Below are 20,000 nucleotides of genomic sequence, written 5' to 3' on the forward strand. Positions count from 1 at the left end.
AACACGGCCACTTTCAGGGTCACTAACTAGCTTCTTCTCTTGTTCTGTGTCGCCCTGGACTTGACCCTGTGCTGAATCTTGTGTTTGAACCTCAGCTCCTCTTGGGACATAGAGAATGCTTTCAGAGCTCGGGCTCTTACAGAAATCAGCCAGATCAGATTTTGTCTCTGCAAAAATATCAGTTTTTGGAAACAGCTCCATAAAAGCAGCGAGACTACAGTCCAGAGCCAGTGGATTTTTAACCACCGTGTTCTCTGGTATCTCCTCCTCTTTTTCCTCATCATCACCCACAAAGTACTTTGCCTCGACCCAAACCACATCTCTGTTGGATAGACGCGGCTGCGTCACTTTGCGCCTGTACTCCATCACATCGTCGTCTGACATTGGTGGAAATGCCCTTTGGAATACCTTCATGTACTTCACTCTGGTCCCATACTGGTCATACATGGTCTCCCTCAAGGATTCTGGTAGAACCTTAAGATGAAATAAGAAGACATTTGTGGTAGACACATAGTGCAGAGGTATGAACAATTCAAATCTAAATTTGGTCGTAAACAGAATATACCCTATTGAACACTCTACACTGTTCATTCATACACATAAAATACGAATGTCATATGTATTTACCTTGAATTGCCATTGTTCTTGCATGTCACATACATACATGTCACATTGCCCACTACGCGTTTACACACCTCATATACATACATTGCACATGACCCATCTGACCACCACAAAGACTTGCCTCTGTCATATTTAAACATTTAACTGAACTAAAATGTCTTACCTTGGAGAAGAGCTCGCTCTCCATAGCGTCCTCAGCTCCTTTGGTCACCTCACGGCATGGGATGGGGGTGCCGTCTGGGAATGCATTACTAAGAGACTGATATATTTTCAATATCTCCTCAATGATGCAATGTGGAATGGTAGCAAGAACTACAGGGTCCTTCATTGCAACCAGTTTCTTCAGCTTGATTGAGCTTCCACACTGTTTGATCATGGTGCTCTGGAGGTGAAGCACTGTGCGCCTCAGGTTGCAGATTGGGGCTGGTAACTTCTCATCCACTGTTATGCCTGGGATTGTCTTCAATGTCTTGAAGGTCGCTGCACTAATTTTCACACACATGGCCAGCAGTCCCTGCTGATTCAGCTGCATAGTGCCATTGCCATTCAGAGGGTGCATTTTCAGCATGGATTTGATGATAAATTCCTCAACCAAGTCACTGCTTATGACAAATTTACAGGGAAGGGGGCAGCTCATCACCATGCTCTGACTAATATGGCTCTCCTCTTCATTGGTCAAATACTCATCTGGCACCCGCTGAGCAATGTGAAGAGCAACCAGACGGACAATGTAGCGTTTTAGAATATTTGAATCCATGTCCAACGCTTTAGCAAGCACAGATCTGGGGCCTAGCACCTTCTCCAGTGTCTTTACGACAGCCGTGGAGACCTCGTAGACATGGGTGGGCTGCAGTAGAGTGTTGGCCAGCTCTTTCTCGTCAGTCTCTCGGACCCATGGGAAGGCCAAGAGAAGATCTTGGGTTTCTTTGCAGAGGGGACTGACCTTAAGACTGATGCCACTCTGGAAGACCATCGGATTTATTTGAAGACACGCATGGGATATGATGTGTTTCACGGTGGAGCTGTGCACCACGATCTTCTTCGGCACCATGGTCTGTGATGCTTCCTTCATGCTATCAATATGGTCAAGCAACTTGCACCCCTCTGCACTGTCCACCTGCCTCATCTTATCTGCCTGGCAGAGCTCAGCCCTAGTCTGGACATCGTTTGCTGCAGCATTCACCAGGCCGTCCATGACAGCCTTGAGGTCCACTTCTGTGGAAGAGGGGGAAGAGGTCCTCAGCTCTGCCAGAGGGATGTCTTTGACTTCCTCCTTCACCACGGGGACCTCAGCCTTCTCCCCATGTTGATTGGCCACAGAATCCAAGAGGCTCTCCATGACCTAATAACATAATAATATAAGATGTTTTAAGAAACACAAAACCGAACAATAAGTTACTGTGTACATAAGATTAAATTTATTATTTGTAATTTCATTGTGTAACTAGCCTATTATGGGCTAAAAGAGATCCTATTAATCAAACAAAAAACAAACATACATCCTTGACCTCCTCTGTTATGGCGGAGGGGGAGCATGTGCTCATACTCACCATGGGGACCTCAACCATCTTCTTCTCCTCATTCATCACCTTACCCACCAGGCTCTCAAAGACCTCCACAGGCTCCTGTCGGAGCTCAGCCCTAGTCTCGACGTTCACCGGGCCGTCCAAGACTGCCACCATGAACTCCCTCGCTCCATTGAGTGATTCCACTGCGTCGCCACTCATCAGGGCAGCAGAGTCAAGGAGCTCATGGGTATGAGACAGCACCTTGGCTTGGTCAGTCCCAAGCTGTTGCCCCTCCATGGTGGTCTATAGACAGAAGAGAGGGGAAAAGACATTAGGTCAAAAGGTCTTTTGGGAACCATATCTGATAATAAAGTGTAAATAAGTAGATGGAAGTAGTGTGTTCTAGGGGATGAGGAAGACTTTATCATACCTTGAGGGAGGACTGGTCAGATGGGCATTGCTCCATGTTGAGCTCTTCCTGCTCAAACTCCTCAAGTTTATCCTGGCAACCTTTCACCTTCAGGGTCTGTGGATGATGAGTTTCATTTTAGCATTCAGAATTCAAATTCTATTACTATTAAATTAAGCAAGGATTATTTTGTATATAACAGCATATTAAAAACATGTTTTATTACTAGGGTAATCACAGAGTTACTATACAGGTAGAGGGGCAGCAGCTTCATTTAAAACAGTGTGACTAATATTGCTGAATGGCGCTACACAGTAAAACAGAATTAGTTCCTTACCAGCATGATTGATATAGAATCTATGCAACTGAGCATCAAAGGACAGCCATGTAAATCGTATGTAGTGTGTGTGTGTGTGTGTGTATGTAAATCAGTGTTTGTTGTGTATTTAAACTAAACTGAGCGCTCAGACAGGATCACTCACCCAGTGACATCACCACATTGTGATGTCACAACTAGATGGCGCTGGTTACCAAGCAACAAGGATCACAGAGCTGCGACAAACTGTTGTCGATAAAGAATAAAAACATCCAATAAAAAATGTATTAAATTAAATTAAATTAATAAATAAATTAACACACAAGTTAAGTTATGGACTCAAACACTTTATTTCAATTTAGGTCATGAAGCATATTACAAGAATTAAAACCTATAAGCATGGAAACCGCCGGGTTCGGGCTGAAATATAAAACTAATATACAAATGTACAAAGATTCAGGAAATAATTAGGAAATATTAACAGATCTAAAATCACAAATAATATGACAGCGACGTGGTCCAGAAGTCCAAGAGGCCACAGTCAGTCAGACATGAGGAGGAAGATCATCCCAACAATGTTAGATGGACAGAGAGCAGCGGAGGAAGACTGCTTCAAACTAGACAAATATGTCAGTATGCCGTTTTACTCTCCCGTTTGAACCCTTTGTCAACAATACAGACAAATCCATGCTCCCTTTATCATGTTATACATGTAAGACATTTTAAAAAGCGTCCATTCCTCTGAGTTCGTATTACTGAGGATTTTAAAAACGTCCATCATTAAAACCCCGTATTGTGTATTTGTTTCCAGACCCGTATTGACCAGTTATATTAGAAATCATTAGAGATTATCATAAATGCTGTACAATTGCTGTATTATTCTCTTAAATGTAGGCCAAGGTAAAACAAAACAACAATTTGAATTATAGGCTATACCAACGAAACCAAACAAGCCGACAGGTTAGAGACATTATTTCAGCTCATCATGACAGCGGCAAACGACGTCTTTCTCCATTCTTGTAATGCCATTGTCTGAATGATTAGTATGTTTAATATTAAAGCCATTGTCTGAATGATTAGTATGTTTAATATTAAAGGGATTTTGGTTCACTCTGAGACGCGCACATGTCAGTGATGGCTTCACATTATGAAATCTATAAGTGATCACAGTTTGCTATTTATCCACCCACTTAATAACTAAATATAAATACGCCTACGAAACTACGAAATATCCTCGTAACATAATCACATTTGCACGTTTCAAAACAGTTTCTTGATTAGCACCAACTCATTGATGTGCCTGTTTGCAAAACTTGATCAAAGTTGTTTTGCACCTTTAAACGCGTGAGCCCATTTTCATGAAATGAAACCTTATAAAAATGATATAGTTGCAGCTAAGAACTCAGATACGCCATGTGATGTCTGCTATGTCATGGGTGGACTGTAACTGCAACAATATAATCGATTCACAACCAAATTCATTTTTCCAATAATTGGAAATGGGCCCAAAAATATTTTCCCTCAATAACCATCAAGTCACTCACGTATAGTTATAAAAAATAACCTGCTTTGTTTAGTATTCCATATATATTATATTAATAATGTATAATATATTATATCATATTTTATTAATCCACTAATTAATCACAAAACACACCATTTAATTGCACTGCAATGTAATTGTCATGTAATCATCATCATTGGTTGATAAGATTAAAACACTCCTGTTCTTAAAATACGTGTTTGTTTCCAACTGTGTTCCACCCAGGGGGCATTAAAGCAACTATCAGTCCTTGTGTATGTCATAAAAAAAACTAAAAAAACGGTTATGATATGACTCCTAAATACCTGTACTAGAGTAGAAGTGTTAAACCTCTTCATAATCAAAGAAATAATGACATATTACTGTACTATGTATGTTTTTATTGATGGAGATTTTGTAAATGATGTCTAGCTTCAAATAATGTTTTTGAAGAAGGAATGCTTCTCTTGGTATGTAATTCTTTGAGCACAATTAATAGATAACAAAAGGTAGAGCTAATTTCATGTTAAAATTAAGGCTCTCACGTTAACTATTGTTAATATAATTAATAATCGCATTTCATTATTTTGACACTTGCGCACATTGAAATTGACCGTTCTAGAAAACGTGATATAGTCTTTTTGAAACGTGGATAAATTATCTTCCAGACAGCTCTTTGGTCTTCATACACAAAGATTCAACTTTTTTTTTTGTTAAAATGATTATTCTTTAAATGATTATGATTTCATTGTTTGATCGATTGATTGATTGATTCGATCAGTTGTATTTGGATTGTGTTTTGGATTGAATTTCTTTATGAACACATTTACAGTACATGAGATACAATTATTACAAGTGATTTAGATGTGAGATTTATATGTAAGTTGTACATTTTCCACGAAGAGGGATCTTATTTCATTTAATAAGATCATTAATTACTGCATGTATATGAGTAACACTTACTGTGACAATGTCTGTGTGTTGTATGTAACTATATATCTCTTGTCTCAAATGAAAGATATTATAGAAAAACAAATGAATAAAGCGGTGAATATATTGTTTTGTTTTTTAGGTCTTCTTTGAATTCATGATCATTAATGAAGCTTTGAAGTCCACTAAGATATTAAGCCACATAGTCAGATCCTATTTCAGTCTGGGAACATGGTATTGTTTGATTGGATCAATGAATAACACCTAAGCCTAGAACTCAAGGTCCTCTTCACAGGGTCAAAGGTCATTCATACATTTTGTTTCTCATGAAGCATTTCAAGCAGACGTTCCATTAGGAGTGACAGTATGCCATCTGTGTAGTTAGGGATGGGGTCTGGGTGTCAGGAGATGAACAGAGAGGTGTCTGGCAGTCTTTACCACTGGACAGCCATGTCTGGAAACCATTTGCTTCATCTGAATCCATCTGAAGCCACTATCTGTGTTATGATAGAAAACTGTTATTTTCTTGCATTTTGCACATTTGAAACTGCAAAAGCAAAAATAGTATTTGCATCCATACACAACAATTACTGTATGTCGTTGTACTGGACATCAGACCAGGACCACGTCTCTTGAGACAGATGCTATCTCAATGAGACTAACCTGGGTAAATAATGGTTCAATAAAAAAACAAACAGCTTTTATATGTTTTATTTTACATAAGAAAAACCCCTCCATCCCCACCCAAACATCAAACATCAACCTGTTGATGTTTCATAAGAGATAGTGTCTAGACTCTAGAGTGATGTCATCATAGAACTCTGAGGAGCAGACATCATCAACAGAGGGAAAGGTAAAAAAACAGGCCAGCAACTACAAACCAGTTGATTAAATACAGTACAATTCCCTCTCAAATAACTTTGCTTTGGTGTGTCCATTATTTTGTCATCATCGCAATGAGTTGGACACAGGTTGAGACAGGTTGAGACAGGTTGAGACAGGTTGAGACAGGTTGAGAGAGGTTTAGACAGGTTGAGACAGGTTGAGACAGGTTGAGACAGGCTGAGACAGGTTGAGACAGGTTGAGACAGGCTGAGACAGGCTGACAGGTTGAGACAGGTTTAGACAGGTTGAGACAGGTTGAGACAGGTTTAGACAGGTTGAGACAGGTTGAGACTCACATTGATTGCAAAATCTCTGTTTATCTTCTTCGTCAAGGAATTAGATTATTCTTTCTGAGGGAGAACTCAACGTGTTCAACTCAACGTGTTCAACTCAACGTGTTCAATTCAACGTGGGGAAATTGGTTAGTATGGTTTTATAAATGTGAAAGTAGGTTCTAAAGAAAAGATGTTTATTGTTTGTTGATATCTCCAGAGCACTGATGTGTTTAATCGTGTTTAACAGCACATGGCTCCCAGTATAGATAACAGTCTTCAAACAATACATGACAGAAATCCACAGTCACCACGCAATATGATTACAGGATAATATTCATCATCCATGACATGAAAACTCACAAGAAAAGCAGCTCTGGACTCAGGAGCACGTGCCACAAAATGACAAAACTCATTGTCCACAGTTGAATATGGAACCGCAGAGATGATGATATATTCATATATATTATATATGATAACTAGTTAGTTAGCTAGTAGACTATGATAACTAGTTAGTTAGCTAGTAGAATATGATAACTAGTTAGTTAGCTAGTAGAATATGATAACTAGTTAGCTGGCTAGTGGCATCAGGTCAGCAGGGCAGCACATCATTGTGAGTCAAGTCCTGTCCCTAGATTAACAGCGGTCATCTCTTAGGCCGTGATATCCTTGGGATTACGCTGCTAATCTGACAGCACTGCACAGACAGGAGACGGGATTATGCTACATATTCTATACACCCTCATTACAGGGTTCACAGTGCCTTTGCATAATCTGGCTTTCATAATAAACCTACTTAGACCGTAATGATGACAATATCACACGCAAACAAATACTCAACAGACTGATTCTAAGAACGCAACATTTATATCTTAAAAAAAAAAAAAAAAAACGACATCCTGATTGAATAAACCATTAAAGCTTTCTGTCCTGGGACCTCCCAGAGAGGACACGAGTTCTGACAGATGCAATCACCTGACCAACGTCTTCCTGTCACCTGACCAACGTCCCTCCCCTCTGGGCTGTCTGTCAGGCCTCCTCTCCTCTGGGCTGTTCTCTCTCAGGCCTCCTCTCCTCTGGGCTGTTCTCTGTCAGGCCTCCTCTCCTCTGGGCTGTTCTCTGTCAGGCCTCCCTCTCCTCTGGGCTGTTCTCTGTCAGGCCTCCCTCTCCTCTGGGCTGTCTGTAGGGCTTGAGGGGGGGTCTTCTGTGCTGGGGGACTGAGACCCATGTGGACCATCTGAGGAGAGAAAGAGAGAGAGAGAGAGAGAGAGAGAGAGAGAGAGAGAGAGTTAGTCTGTGAGTAAGTGTGTGTGTGCCCGTGTGTGTGTGTCTGTGTGTGTGTGTGTGTGTGTGTGTGTGTGTGTGTGTGTGTGTGTGTGTGTGTGTGTGTGTGTGTGGCCCACCTGTGAGGGTAATCTCAGCCAGTTTGAGTGACAGGTCAGCTGGGTTGACTCCAGCAGGTGAGCCCAGGACGTCAGGTAGGGCGTTCCTCCGTCCGGAACGTTCCGACGAGGCAAAGTCCAACACAGACACCTCCGTCATCTCCCTGTCACCTCCCTGTCACCTCCCTGTCCAATACAGACACCTCGGGGGAGAGGGGGGGGGGATGGGAGGAGAGAGGGATGGGAGGAGAGAAGGATGGGAGGAGAGAGGGATGGGAGGAGAGAGGGATGGGAGGAGAGAGGGATGATGTCTAGTAGTTGCACTCGTGACTCAAAGTCATGGCTTGAAATGTCACACCAAATGTACATGCATATATTAAAATACATTTAAAAACCATTCACAATGTTCTATAAAAACTATAATATAGGCGAATACACAAGAAAAACTTTGTGTCCACGTAATAGTACTTAATAATAGTTAATAATAGTAAAAATAATACTTTACATCAATGCACCACTACTTTACACCACAAGTGGGCGCTACAGCACTGACGATAGCAGACCTGAAGATGTTCTTCTGTGGGTTCCTTCTCCTCTGAGTGTGTTGACATTAAAGATACCTTTCACCAGTGTGTGTGTGTGTGTGTGTGTGTGTGTGTGTGTGTGTGTGTGTGTGTGTGTGTGTGTGTGTGTGTGTGTGTGTGTGTGTGTGTGTGTGTGTGTGTGTGTGTTTGGTATTCTAGCAGCTGTTAGCTGTTCATTCTAGCATTATTATAATAGATTACTCGAACAACATAACTCAGTCGAATTAAGAATAATTATCTATTTACATTTACATTTTAGTAATTTATCCAAAGCGACTTCCAATATTATATTTGATCACAATCTGCATTTCACATGCGCTCGAGACCATGCGCGTACATTATGCCGCTATTATATTTCATACCGTTTATGTTGCTGCGTGTGTGATACACACACTGCCACCGGTGATACACACACTGCCACCGGTGATACACACACTGCCACCGGTCCCACTCACAGCACCGGAGAACTGGACAGGCCGCATCTCAGACTCATCATCCCGGCGGTGACAGGGAACGCTGCTGGGAGCCTGTCGGACTGATGAATCCTGATGAAGCTACACTGGTGTTGGAACGCCAGCATAACTCAGTCGTTGAAGAGTACGGTAGAGAACGGTAGAGTACGGTAGAAGAGTGTATGCAAGCTAACTAACATTGAATTGATATGCAGATGATTAAATATCATAAGTGTGTCCATGCAGATGGGCACACTATCCCGGAGATGTCCACTTTAACAGGTAAACCCGCTGTACTTACCGGTTGTGACAGGATTAACGGCTGTTCACGGAAACGATAACCCCACGTGCATCTCCGTTAAGGAACGTACATTGTCCAACCGAGCCCGCGGTCTCGTCATCCGGAGGCATCAGAGCAGCATCCAGCTGGACGCGTCCGTGTGAAACAGAACGTACGGTGTCGGTTACCGGGGAGAGGACGGTACCAACCACGTCAGGCGGGGGGATTATTCTGACACTATAAATAGCCACTCGTACCTGGAGACAAATAAACATCACCGAGTGGATAATCACACACCTTTACCATGAGCAAGGCTGTGGCCGTGAGGACTGCTTCTATACATCGTTAAGCAGAGAAGGTTTGTATTCCACAGTCTATACAAACTGCGGTTATTAATATTTGATCCAAAACACCGGGACTCGCACTCTGCTGGATGGAGTGGGCGTGGAGGCGAAAACTGCAACAGCGAGAAATGGACTCATATCTCCAAAGCACACAAGCAAATCAGTATTCTCTTTGAAATCTCTTCTTAAAACTCATTTTTATACACTAGCCTTTAATTGATGCTGCTCTTCTCATTCATGTTGTGTTTGACTGTTTTTCAACTTTTATTTGTGTTTTTGATGCTGCTCTTATTCTTTTGAACGTGTTGTGTTTGACTGTTTCTACTTATATTTCTATTTTTAGATGCATATCTGTTTTATCTATTTGTAAACCACTTTGTGACATTGGCTTAAAAATGTTATATAAATAAAGTGTATTATTATTATTATTATTATTATAATTATTATAAATCCATTGGGTTATAATAATTGCTGGGCCTATACATCGGGACCACTTGGGGGGCGCTGGTCCAGTGGACACCTTGGTGGCCTGTGGGTGGGTGAGTGGTCGCTGTCCAGAACTGGTCCTGAACTCCTGGGCTTTGACCAGCGGTGGGAAACGGACCACTGATAATATAGAACACCCTATCGATTCCCTGGGTGGGTGGGTGGGGGTCTTCTGTCTGGTCCAGATAGATGATCGGTACTTTGAGGGGTTCTGGTGTGGTGTTCGGGGGGTCGCTCCGGGGATGGAGGACCTTCGGCGGGGCTACTTCCGCATTCTCCAGCCCGTCGTCGGTGACGTCACTGCTGTGAACGGTCGGTGACGCAGCTGGAGACCGAAACCGAGCCGTCAGTTCGGTTGGTTGGTTCTGTTGGTTGGTTGGTTCTGTTGTTTCTGTCGTGAGCCCAGGACGTCGAAATCTCCCCTGTTTGGAAACAAAGACTCTCTCTTCTCTGTTGAAGATGGGGGCTTGTATGGCTCTGTGTTCGCTCGCCAGCTGTGTAAGTATCTGTCGTCGGGCTCTGCTAGCTGGCTAACTCGGCTGGTTGTTGTGCTAACGGCTCCGTCGACGTTTGGCTGCGGTGCTGTCGGCTTTGCTCCTCCTGAGAGACCGGTACCGAGGCAGCTTTCTTCGGCTTGTCAGAAGGTGTCTGACCAGTCAGCTAGCTAGCTTTTGTAGCCATTGTAGCTAGCCTCCTACCGCCAGGTCGAGTCATCAGGAACCCGGACCCCGGGCAGTGTGTGTGTCTGTCAGGCTATTTGCATGGGAGATCCTCCGATAGCGAGTTGTCTGTTCTAGTTCTTAGAGAGCAGTGAGTGTGGATATGATGTATGATGTGTGATATATGATATATGATTTCAACAACCGTGTCCAGACGCGCCACTGTGCAGTAATATAAGCCGCTGTCCTCGGACCGGTTGAATACAGCAGAGTAGACCAGTGTCACTAGGCTGTGTTCCCTCCAGAGGATTATTCAGTATTACTCCTTCTGTCGAACTCCATCTGGACGAGACAGCATCATACAAGTGTCTGCAGGGCCGTGGTGAAGATGATTGAGTAGTATTATGACTGGTAGTGACTGGGCCTTCTGTCTGGGGGCCTTTGGGAACAGAACTGGATAGATAAATGCTTCTTCCTGCTAATCCATAATATCTGTTGTAGGCTGTTATTTGGTGAAGAAATAGGCCCGTGTGTGTCAGCTGCTGGACTGAATGAGGAGCTGTTTCAGGTCTGTCAGCTCTCCAGTTTCGAGGATGAAACACATTGTAGGGACTATGTTTTTACATCAGGGAAGACCAGGGGGGGCTGGTGGAGGTAGAAATCGGAGGATGGGTTCATTGTAATGCATGGAATGGAATGGAACAAGGAACGGTATCAAACACTTGTCATCAGCCTCCATTGGATTAGTCATCCTGTCATTTCAGCCCTGAGACTACCTGTATGCTGAGCTGGCTGGGTCATGTGACGGTGGTGAGGCCACAGGGGTGTGGCCCGGCCTCATAAATGTGTTTTGTTCATCTCAACTGGCTCCTCCTGTCCTCATCCACTCCCATGTTATCAGTGTGTCTTGATGAGCCTCTGCAGGTGTGAGCTGTCAGTCAGACAGGCCGGGGTCACATGACATGAGCTACTACTTCTCTATAATGACTGGCACATCCATGTTCTCTCTCTCTCTGTCTGTCTGTCTCTCTGGCTCTCTCTCTCTGTCTGTCTGTGTCTCTGGCTCTCTCTCTCTGTCTGTCTGTCTCTCTGGCTCTCTCTCTCTGTCTGTCTGTCTCTCTGGCTCTCTCTCTCTGTCTGTCTGTGTCTCTGTCTCTCTCTCTCTCTGTCTGTCTCTCTTTCTCTTTCTCTTTCTCTCTCTCTATATGATAAGAGCTATTCTACCTAACCCCATTGTAGTTATCTGTAATCACTGGCATTTCAAAGTGTACTCCCCCCCCCCCCCCCCCCCACGTCTCTCCCCCAGGCGTCATGTCTGTGTGGGTCAGCTCCATGCCTGCTGTGTGGCTGCTGTCCCTCCTCCAACAACTCGACGGTGACCAGGCTGGTGTTCTCCTTCTTCCTGCTGCTGGGGACCATGGTTTCTGTCATCATGATCCTGCCAGGCATGGAGACCCAGCTACGCAAGGTATCCCTGACCCTAACCCTAACCTTAACCTTAACCTTAACCTTGACCCTGACCTTAACCTTAACCCTAACCCTGACCTTAACCCTGACCCTAATCCTGACCTTAACCCTCACCCTAGCCTTAACCCTAACCCTAACCCTGACCCTAACCCTGACCTTTTACCAGCAAGGCAAGGTGACACCCCCCACCCCTCCAAAATCATGAAGACGTCTGAGACATTGACTCACAGGACACAATAAACACCAACATGATGTCAGTCAGAGAAGACAAAGCCTGGTAAAGTGAAGATAGCAACCACCTTTTACCTGTCTTTACTCTCTCCTTTCAGTAAACAATCTTCCATGTGTGTCAAACTCTGTCTCCCCCCCCCCCCCCCAGATCCCAGGGTTCTGTGAAGGAGGCACTACCATTCCCCTCCCCGGGGTAGAGAACCAGGTGAACTGTGAGTTCATCGTCGGCTACAAGTCTGTGTACCGGATGTGTTTCGCCCTCACCTGCTTCTTCTTCCTGTTCTCCTGCATCATGATCCGCGTCCGCAGCAGCAAAGACCCCCGCGCAGCCGTGCAGAACGGGTGAGCTCCACGCCATACAACACCATACACTACCATACAACACCATACACTACCATACACTACCATACAACACCATACACTACCATACAACACCATACAACACCATACACTACCATACAACACCATACAACACCATACAACACCATACACTACCATACAACACCATACACTACCATACAACACCATACAACACCATACAACAACATACCATACAATACCATACACTACCATGCAACACCATACACTACCATGCAACACCATACAACACCATACCATACACTACCATACAACACCATACACTACCATGCACTACAATACAACACCATACACTACCATGCAACACCATACACTACCATGCAACACCATACAACACCATACCATACACTACCATACAACACCATACACTACCATGCACTACAATACAACACCATACACTACCATACAACACCATACACTACCATACAACACCATACACTACCATGCACTACAATACAACACCATACACTACCATACAACACCATACACTACCATACACTACCATACAACACCATACACTACCATACAACACCATACAACAACATACCATACAATACCGTACACTACCATGCAACACCATACACTACCATGCAACACCATACCATACACTACCATACAACACCATACACTACCATACAACACCATACAACAACATACCATACAATACCATACAATACCATACAACACCATACACTACCATGCAACACCATACAACACCATACCATACACTACCATACAACACCATACACTACCATACAACACCATACAGTACCATACAACACCATACAGTACCATACGTGTCTCGTATGTGATGGTAACACTGTGTTTGGTTCCCAGGTTCTGGTTCTTTAAGTTTCTGATCCTGGTCGGTATCACCATAGGAGCCTTCTTCATCCCAGACGGAACCTTCCACACTGGTACGCAGTCTCCATACTGGTATAGCCATACTGGGACTGTCTCCACACTGGTATAGTCATACTGGGACTGTGTCTCATAGTGGTATAGTCGTACTGGGACTGTGTCTCATAGTGGTATAGTCATACTGGGACTGTGTCTCATAGTGGTATAGTCGTACTGGGACTGTGTCTCATAGTGGTATAGTCATACTGGGACTGTGTCTCATAGTGGTATAGTCATACTGGGACTGTGTCTCATAGTGGTGTAGTCATACTGGGACTGTGTCTCATAGTGGTGTAGTCATACTGGGACTGTGTCTCATAGTGGTGTAGTCATACTGGGACTGTGTCTCATAGTGGTGTAGTCATACTGGGACTGTGTCTCATACTGGTATAGTCATAGGCCTACTGTAGTTAAAGGTTAGGGGCCGTCAGGAGCCTGTTGGCCACACAGGCTTAATCATTTCCACATGCCTCACAACAGAACCTCCGTCATGTTCACAGGATGAGGGAAAGCCTTTTCCTGCATAGAATGTATGGAGGGATTAAACACGCTGCAGGACTCAACAGCTGTTATTGTAGCAACAATGGAGAACAAGTGTTTAGATAAGTCAAACACGTTGGCCAATCCCTGCTCTTCAGGTACTGAGGTCACTACAGTTCACTTCCTCTTATTGTTCTTATTCCGGAATTCCCATAATAATTCCTCACATAATGAGAGAGAGAGAGAGAGAGAGAGAGAGAGAGAGAGAGAGAGAGAGAGAGAGAGAGAGAGAGAGAGAGAGAGAGAGAGAGAGAGAGAGAGAGAGAGAGAGAGAGAGAGAGAGAGAGAGAGAGAGAGAGAGAGAGAGAGAGAGAGAGAGAGAGAGAGAGAGAGAGAGAGAGAGAGAGAGAGAGAGAGAGAGAGAGAGAGAGAGACACACAGACACACACACACACACACACAGAGAGACACTCACACGTCAGGTGTTTCCAGCCCTTCCCAGTACAGTACTCCTACTGTGTGTCTGCTGGGTATGGTGGCGCTGCTGTCTTGTGTGTGTCAGTAGGGTTGGGGAGGGAGAGAGACGATGTTTTCTGTACACGTGCCAGGATGAGGAACAGGTGAAATATATATGCCATTCAGCTGACGCTTTTATCCAAAGCGACTTACATTGCAGTGAGTGCGTACATTTCAGCATAGATGGCCCCAGAACCTAAGCGTTGTTAGCGCCATGCTCTACCAACTGAGCCACAGAGGAGCGCAGGTCAGGATGAGGAGCAGGTCAGGATGAGGAGCAGGTCAGGATGAGGACAGGTCAGGATGAGGACAGGTCAGGATGAGGAGCAGGTCGGGATGAGGAGCAGGTCAGGAAGGATAATAGAATAGTATTTCTCTCCCGGCAGTGTGGTTCTACTTCGGTGTGGTGGGCTCCTTCATCTTCATCCTCATCCAGCTCATCCTCCTCATCGACTTCGCCCACTCCTGGAACCAGATCTGGGTGGCGAACGCCGAGGACGGGGACAACAAGTGCTGGTTTGCAGGTACCACCCCCCCAACCATGCTGCTACCTACACCACCAGTCCACCAGGGGGCAGTAGTAGTTAATCTGTGTTGTTTTTCTCTCAGGTCTGCTGACGTTCACCGTCCTCCACTACGCCTTGGCCTTCACCTCGGTGGTGCTGTTCTACGTCTACTACACCCAGCCTGACGACTGCACCGAACACAAAGTCTTCATCAGCCTCAACCTCATCTTCTGCATCATCATCTCCATCATCTCCATCCTGCCCAAAGTACAGGTAACACACACACTCCATCCTGCCCAAAGTACAGGTAACACACACACTAGTCATTGACTAGTGAATGTACTTTGACAATGTTAATGAAGTTTCTCCTTGCTCATGCATCTCTCTCTCTCTCTCTCTCGTGTGTGTGTGTGTGTGTGTGTGTGTGTGTGTGTGTGTGTGTGTGTGTGTGTGGTGTGTGTGGTGTGTGTGGTGTGTGTGGTGTGTGTGTGTGTGTGTGTGTTCCAGGAGTCCCAGCCCCAGTCGGGCCTCCTCCAGGCCTCTCTTATCTCCCTCTACACCATGTACGTCACCTGGTCCGCCATGACCAACAACCCCAGTGAGTCCCGGCCCCCCGGCCTCCAGTCCTGTCTGGTCATGCTGCTCTCCCAATATCAACACCTCACAATCACTAGTCTTTTATTTGAGTATATTTGCACATACAGGAAATTGATTTGCTGATGTTGGTGCATGGACATAAAAAACAACAATATATATATGTAAGCAAAATATTAACAAAATATGTACGAAAAAGAACAATAAAACAATTCTAGGACATTCTAGAGTCATGAAACATTCTAGAGTCATGAAACATTCGAGAGTCATCAAACATTCTAAAGTAAAAAGAAATTATGAAATAGAACAATAAAACAATTCTAGGACATTCTAGAGTTCTCAAACATTCTAGAGTTGTTACAGTGTGTGTTTGCCCTCCTGTCCACAGCAGCATGTTAGGGAGGGTGCTGGTGAGTGGGTCCGCTTGGCTGTGGTGGCCGCTGGTTCTACACACTGGGCCGGCGGTCCAGGTTGATGTGAACACACACACCTCAGATCTCAGAGCTGTGGTGACAGCAGGGTTCCAGACCCTTCCTCAGCTCTGCAGGAGTAGTGGGTTTCCTATGGTGCTCTATGTGGTCTCGCCTCCACATTACATATCCTACAGTACATCTTAAGATTGCTGATTTGTGTGTGTGTGTGTGTGTGTGTGTGTGTGTGTGTGTGTGTGTGTGTGTGTGTGTGTGTGTGTGTGTGCCCCCCAGACCGCCAGTGTAACCCCAGCCTACTGGGTCTGGTGTCTAACGTGAGCAGCAGTGGGCCCAGCCCCACCGGGTCCCCGGGGCCGGTGCAGTGGTGGGACGCCCAGAGCATCGTGGGATTGGTCATCTTCCTCTTCTGTACCCTATATGCCAGGTACTGAGTCATTAGAGTCCAGGTACTGAGTCATTAGAGTCCAGGTACTGAGTCATTAGAGTCCAGGTACTGAGTCCCCTTAGAGTCCAGGTACTGAGTCCCATTAGAGTCCAGGTACTGAGTCCCCTTAGAGTCCAGGTACTGAGTCATTAGAGTCCAGGTACTGAGTCATTAGAGTCCAGGTACTGAGTCATTAGAGTCCAGGTGCTGAGTCATTAGAGTCCAGGTACTGAGTCATTAGAGTCCAGGTACTGAGTCATTAGAGTCCAGGTACTGAGTCATTAGAGTCCAGGTACTGAGTCCCCTTAGAGTCCAGGTACTTGAAAAATGTATTATGCTGACCCCTTCTCTCTTCCTCCTTCTCTCTATTTCTATCCCTCTCTCCCCCTCCCTCCCTTTATTCTCCCTCCCCCTCCCCCAGTATCCGTTCTTCCAGTAACACGCAGGTGAACAAGCTGATGCAGACGGAGGAGGGGGGGGGCAGCAGCGGGGAAGCCGGGGGGGAGGAGGGGGTGAGGAGGGCCGTAGACAACGAGGAGGAGGGGGTCACCTACAACTACTCCGTCTTCCACTTCCACCTGTGTCTGGCCTCGCTCTACATCATGATGACCCTCACCAACTGGTACCAGTAAGTTGTGTGTGTGTGTGTGTGTGTGTGTGTGTGTGTGTGTGTGTGTGCGTGCGTGTGCGTGCGTCTGAATACCTGCCCTATGTTTTCATTGCAAGTGGAGCAGAGACAGACGAGACAGACGAGAGAAAGTCACTGTAGACATTTTTTTGAGATTCAGGCTATCTTTAACTGTCTGTGTCCCTCTCCTCCCCTCCTCCCTCCTCCCTCCTCTCCTCCCCTCCCCTCTCCTCCCCCCTCCTCTCCTCCCCTCCCCCAGGCCAGACACCAGTACCCAGGCTATGCAGAGCAGCATGCCAGCTGTGTGGGTGAAGATCAGCTCCAGCTGGCTGGGTCTGGGCCTCTACCTCTGGACCCTCCTGGCTCCTCTCATCTTCCCCGACCGAGACTTCAACTAGGCTGGGGGGCCGGGTCTGGGCCTGGGGGGCCGGGTCATGGTGAAGGATACTCTACGATGTGCATTTTTAAATGGAGCTTCTTAAACATGATCTCTGGTGTGATGTTCTCCTGTTTATGCTTCTCTTTTCTACATGTTAGAAACATGTTACATGCTATTAGTAACATGTGACGTCTGCCCTGCCTGGAAGGGTTATGCTAATCATCACTACAGATATTAGTGATTAATGATACGACAAGGGCCTTTTAATAATCATACTGACTGTTTTATGATTCTTGCTACGAAAAAATGAAGTAATTTTATTGTCAATAATATGCAAATCTGTACTTAACTCAACCTTCCTCCAGTCGTGTGTGTGTGTGTGTGTGTGTGTGTGTGTGTGTGTGTGTGTGTGTGTGTGTGTGTGTGTGTGTGTGTGTGTGTGTGTGTGTGTGTGTGTGTGTGTGTGTGTGTGTGTGTGTGTGTCAGTCATTTAGAGACTGAGAGTTACTGAACTATCGCAAAGACACTCAGTAACCTGTCACTAACTGTTTACATCAGCATGCCACAGCTAGGATTCACCTGATTGGCTGGGTCCCCCTGGGTGACCTCTGACCTCTGGCTGAGCTCCTGTGTGTGTGTGTGTGTGTGTGTGTGTGTGTGTGTGTGTGTGTGTGTGTGTGTGTGTGTGTGTGTGTGTGTGTGTGTGACAGAGATAAGGCCAGAGAGACACACCCTACCCCTCTAACAGGGCTCAGAGGCCTCTCGCTCAGTCCTGTGCCTCCCTATCCACCCCCCCATCCTACCCCCCCATCCTACCCCCTCACCTACCCCCCCATCCTACCCCCTCATTTAACTCCCATCCACAGCCCCCCCCCCCCCCAGACCAGACCATCTCTGTGTGTCTGCTCCATCTCTACATGTTAGTCTGGAGGTTTAGCAGAGGACGTGGGATCCTGAACTAAATCATATTCAATGCAAAGTTCTACAGTGTAATCTACAGTGTAATCTCTAGGACCAGTTTAACCCTCCAGAGATGTGGTGTCGTCAGTGTGTTAACAGGGTGTCACTAGGAGACCTCCATGTCTGAAGGGACAGCTCTAGAAACCAACACATTTCAAACAGGACGTTATGGTGATGTTTGACCTTTGATGACAATGCACACAGTTTACTGTTGGGAAATTGTTGTCCATCATTTCAGCGGTCTTCCGGGTCATTGCACTTCTGTACGCAATTTTAATATTTCATGTGAGGGCAGTTGCTTCTTCTGTTTCAAATATGATTGATGTTGTTGTTGTTTCCTACACGTGGTGGGGAGGGCCGAGGACGGCCAGGCTCAGCTCATTCTCATCTCAATCTCTCCCCACATTTCAGAGATGTGCAAATGTCCTGTTGAAGGCTCCGATCTACCAGTGAAAACTAGTGTTGAATTTCTCTGATCGTTTGTACAGACGAGTATTGTAAATGGAAGTGTTGAAAAGTGTTTTCCGGTACAACGGCAAATGTTCTTTGTGATGTAACTGTACTGAGGAGCGTGACCTTAACGCGCATTACACGCCCCTTCGCCCTGCAGATGAATTCATCAGAGCGTTTGAGTTCTGATCTGTGTTGAATGAAGAATCAGTACTATCATAATCAGTGCTATAATAATCAGTACTATCATAATCAGTGCTATAATATCAAACGTTTGTGACACAACTACAAGTGCCTTTTTTAGGGTTGTGCATTTCAAAAAGGACTACAAAGGACTTCAGAAGAACTACAAAGGACTTCAGAAGAACTACAAAGGACTTCAGAAGAACTACAAAGGGAATTCTGACATGCAGAAGTGCCTTTCACATGCTGTATATGTGGGGAGGTAACTGTTGCATGTCACCATGTACGATATCTCTGTACTCTGAACTGTTTCTGTACGTGCTGTTAATAGAGAAATAAAGGTATGCTGGTGAAGGCTTTGGGTTTGGTTACTGTTTGGTTGTGACCTCCCAGTGTTCTCCAACACCGCCCACTAGGGGGACCTCCCAGTCCTCCATACTCCTCAGAGCCCAGCGGTGCTCCTCCTCCACTCAGCCCTCCTGACTGGACGGCTGTTCTTATCTAGAATTAGAACGGTTAGAATGAGAATCATTAGAATTCTATGGTCATGTCTGTTATCTGGGTGCAGGTCATGATGCAGTAACATTAGCATCAGATTCCCACCGTAGGGGACCCCCAAGCTAGGGACAGAGGGCTGGGGCAGGAGGGTGGTAGGAGGCTGGGGCAGGAGAGGGGTAGGAGGCTGCAGGGGGGTAGGAGAGGGGTAAAAGGGTGGGGTAGGAGGCTACAGGGGGACAGGAGAGGGGTAGGGGGCTGCAGGGGGGGCAGGAGAAAGATAGGAGAGGGTGGGGGGAGGGTTCTTGGAATGTAACATCCAATA

At 45.4% G+C, this 20,000-nt stretch overlaps 2 protein-coding genes across 2 annotated transcripts in view; both read left to right on the top strand.

The window, feature by feature from the left end:
• Positions 1-20,000, top strand: part of LOC310810342 (tRNA selenocysteine 1-associated protein 1-like) — a 170,027-nt gene that overhangs the window by 131,135 nt on the left and 18,892 nt on the right. The window lies entirely within an intron of this gene.
• Positions 10,301-19,531, top strand: serinc2l (serine incorporator 2, like). The gene is made up of 10 exons (XM_083678038.1): positions 10,301-10,492; positions 11,960-12,121; positions 12,500-12,693; positions 13,567-13,646; positions 15,012-15,149; positions 15,235-15,404; positions 15,639-15,729; positions 16,430-16,580; positions 17,002-17,208; positions 17,468-19,531. Exons 1-10 carry the CDS (start codon positions 10,454-10,456, stop codon positions 17,604-17,606), a joined length of 1,371 nt encoding a protein of 456 aa, XP_083534164.1. The 5' UTR covers positions 10,301-10,453; the 3' UTR covers positions 17,607-19,531.

The sequence above is a fragment of the Argentina silus genome, assembly GCF_951799395.1.
Source record: "Argentina silus genome assembly, chromosome: 10".
NCBI lineage: Eukaryota > Metazoa > Chordata > Actinopteri > Argentiniformes > Argentinidae > Argentina > Argentina silus.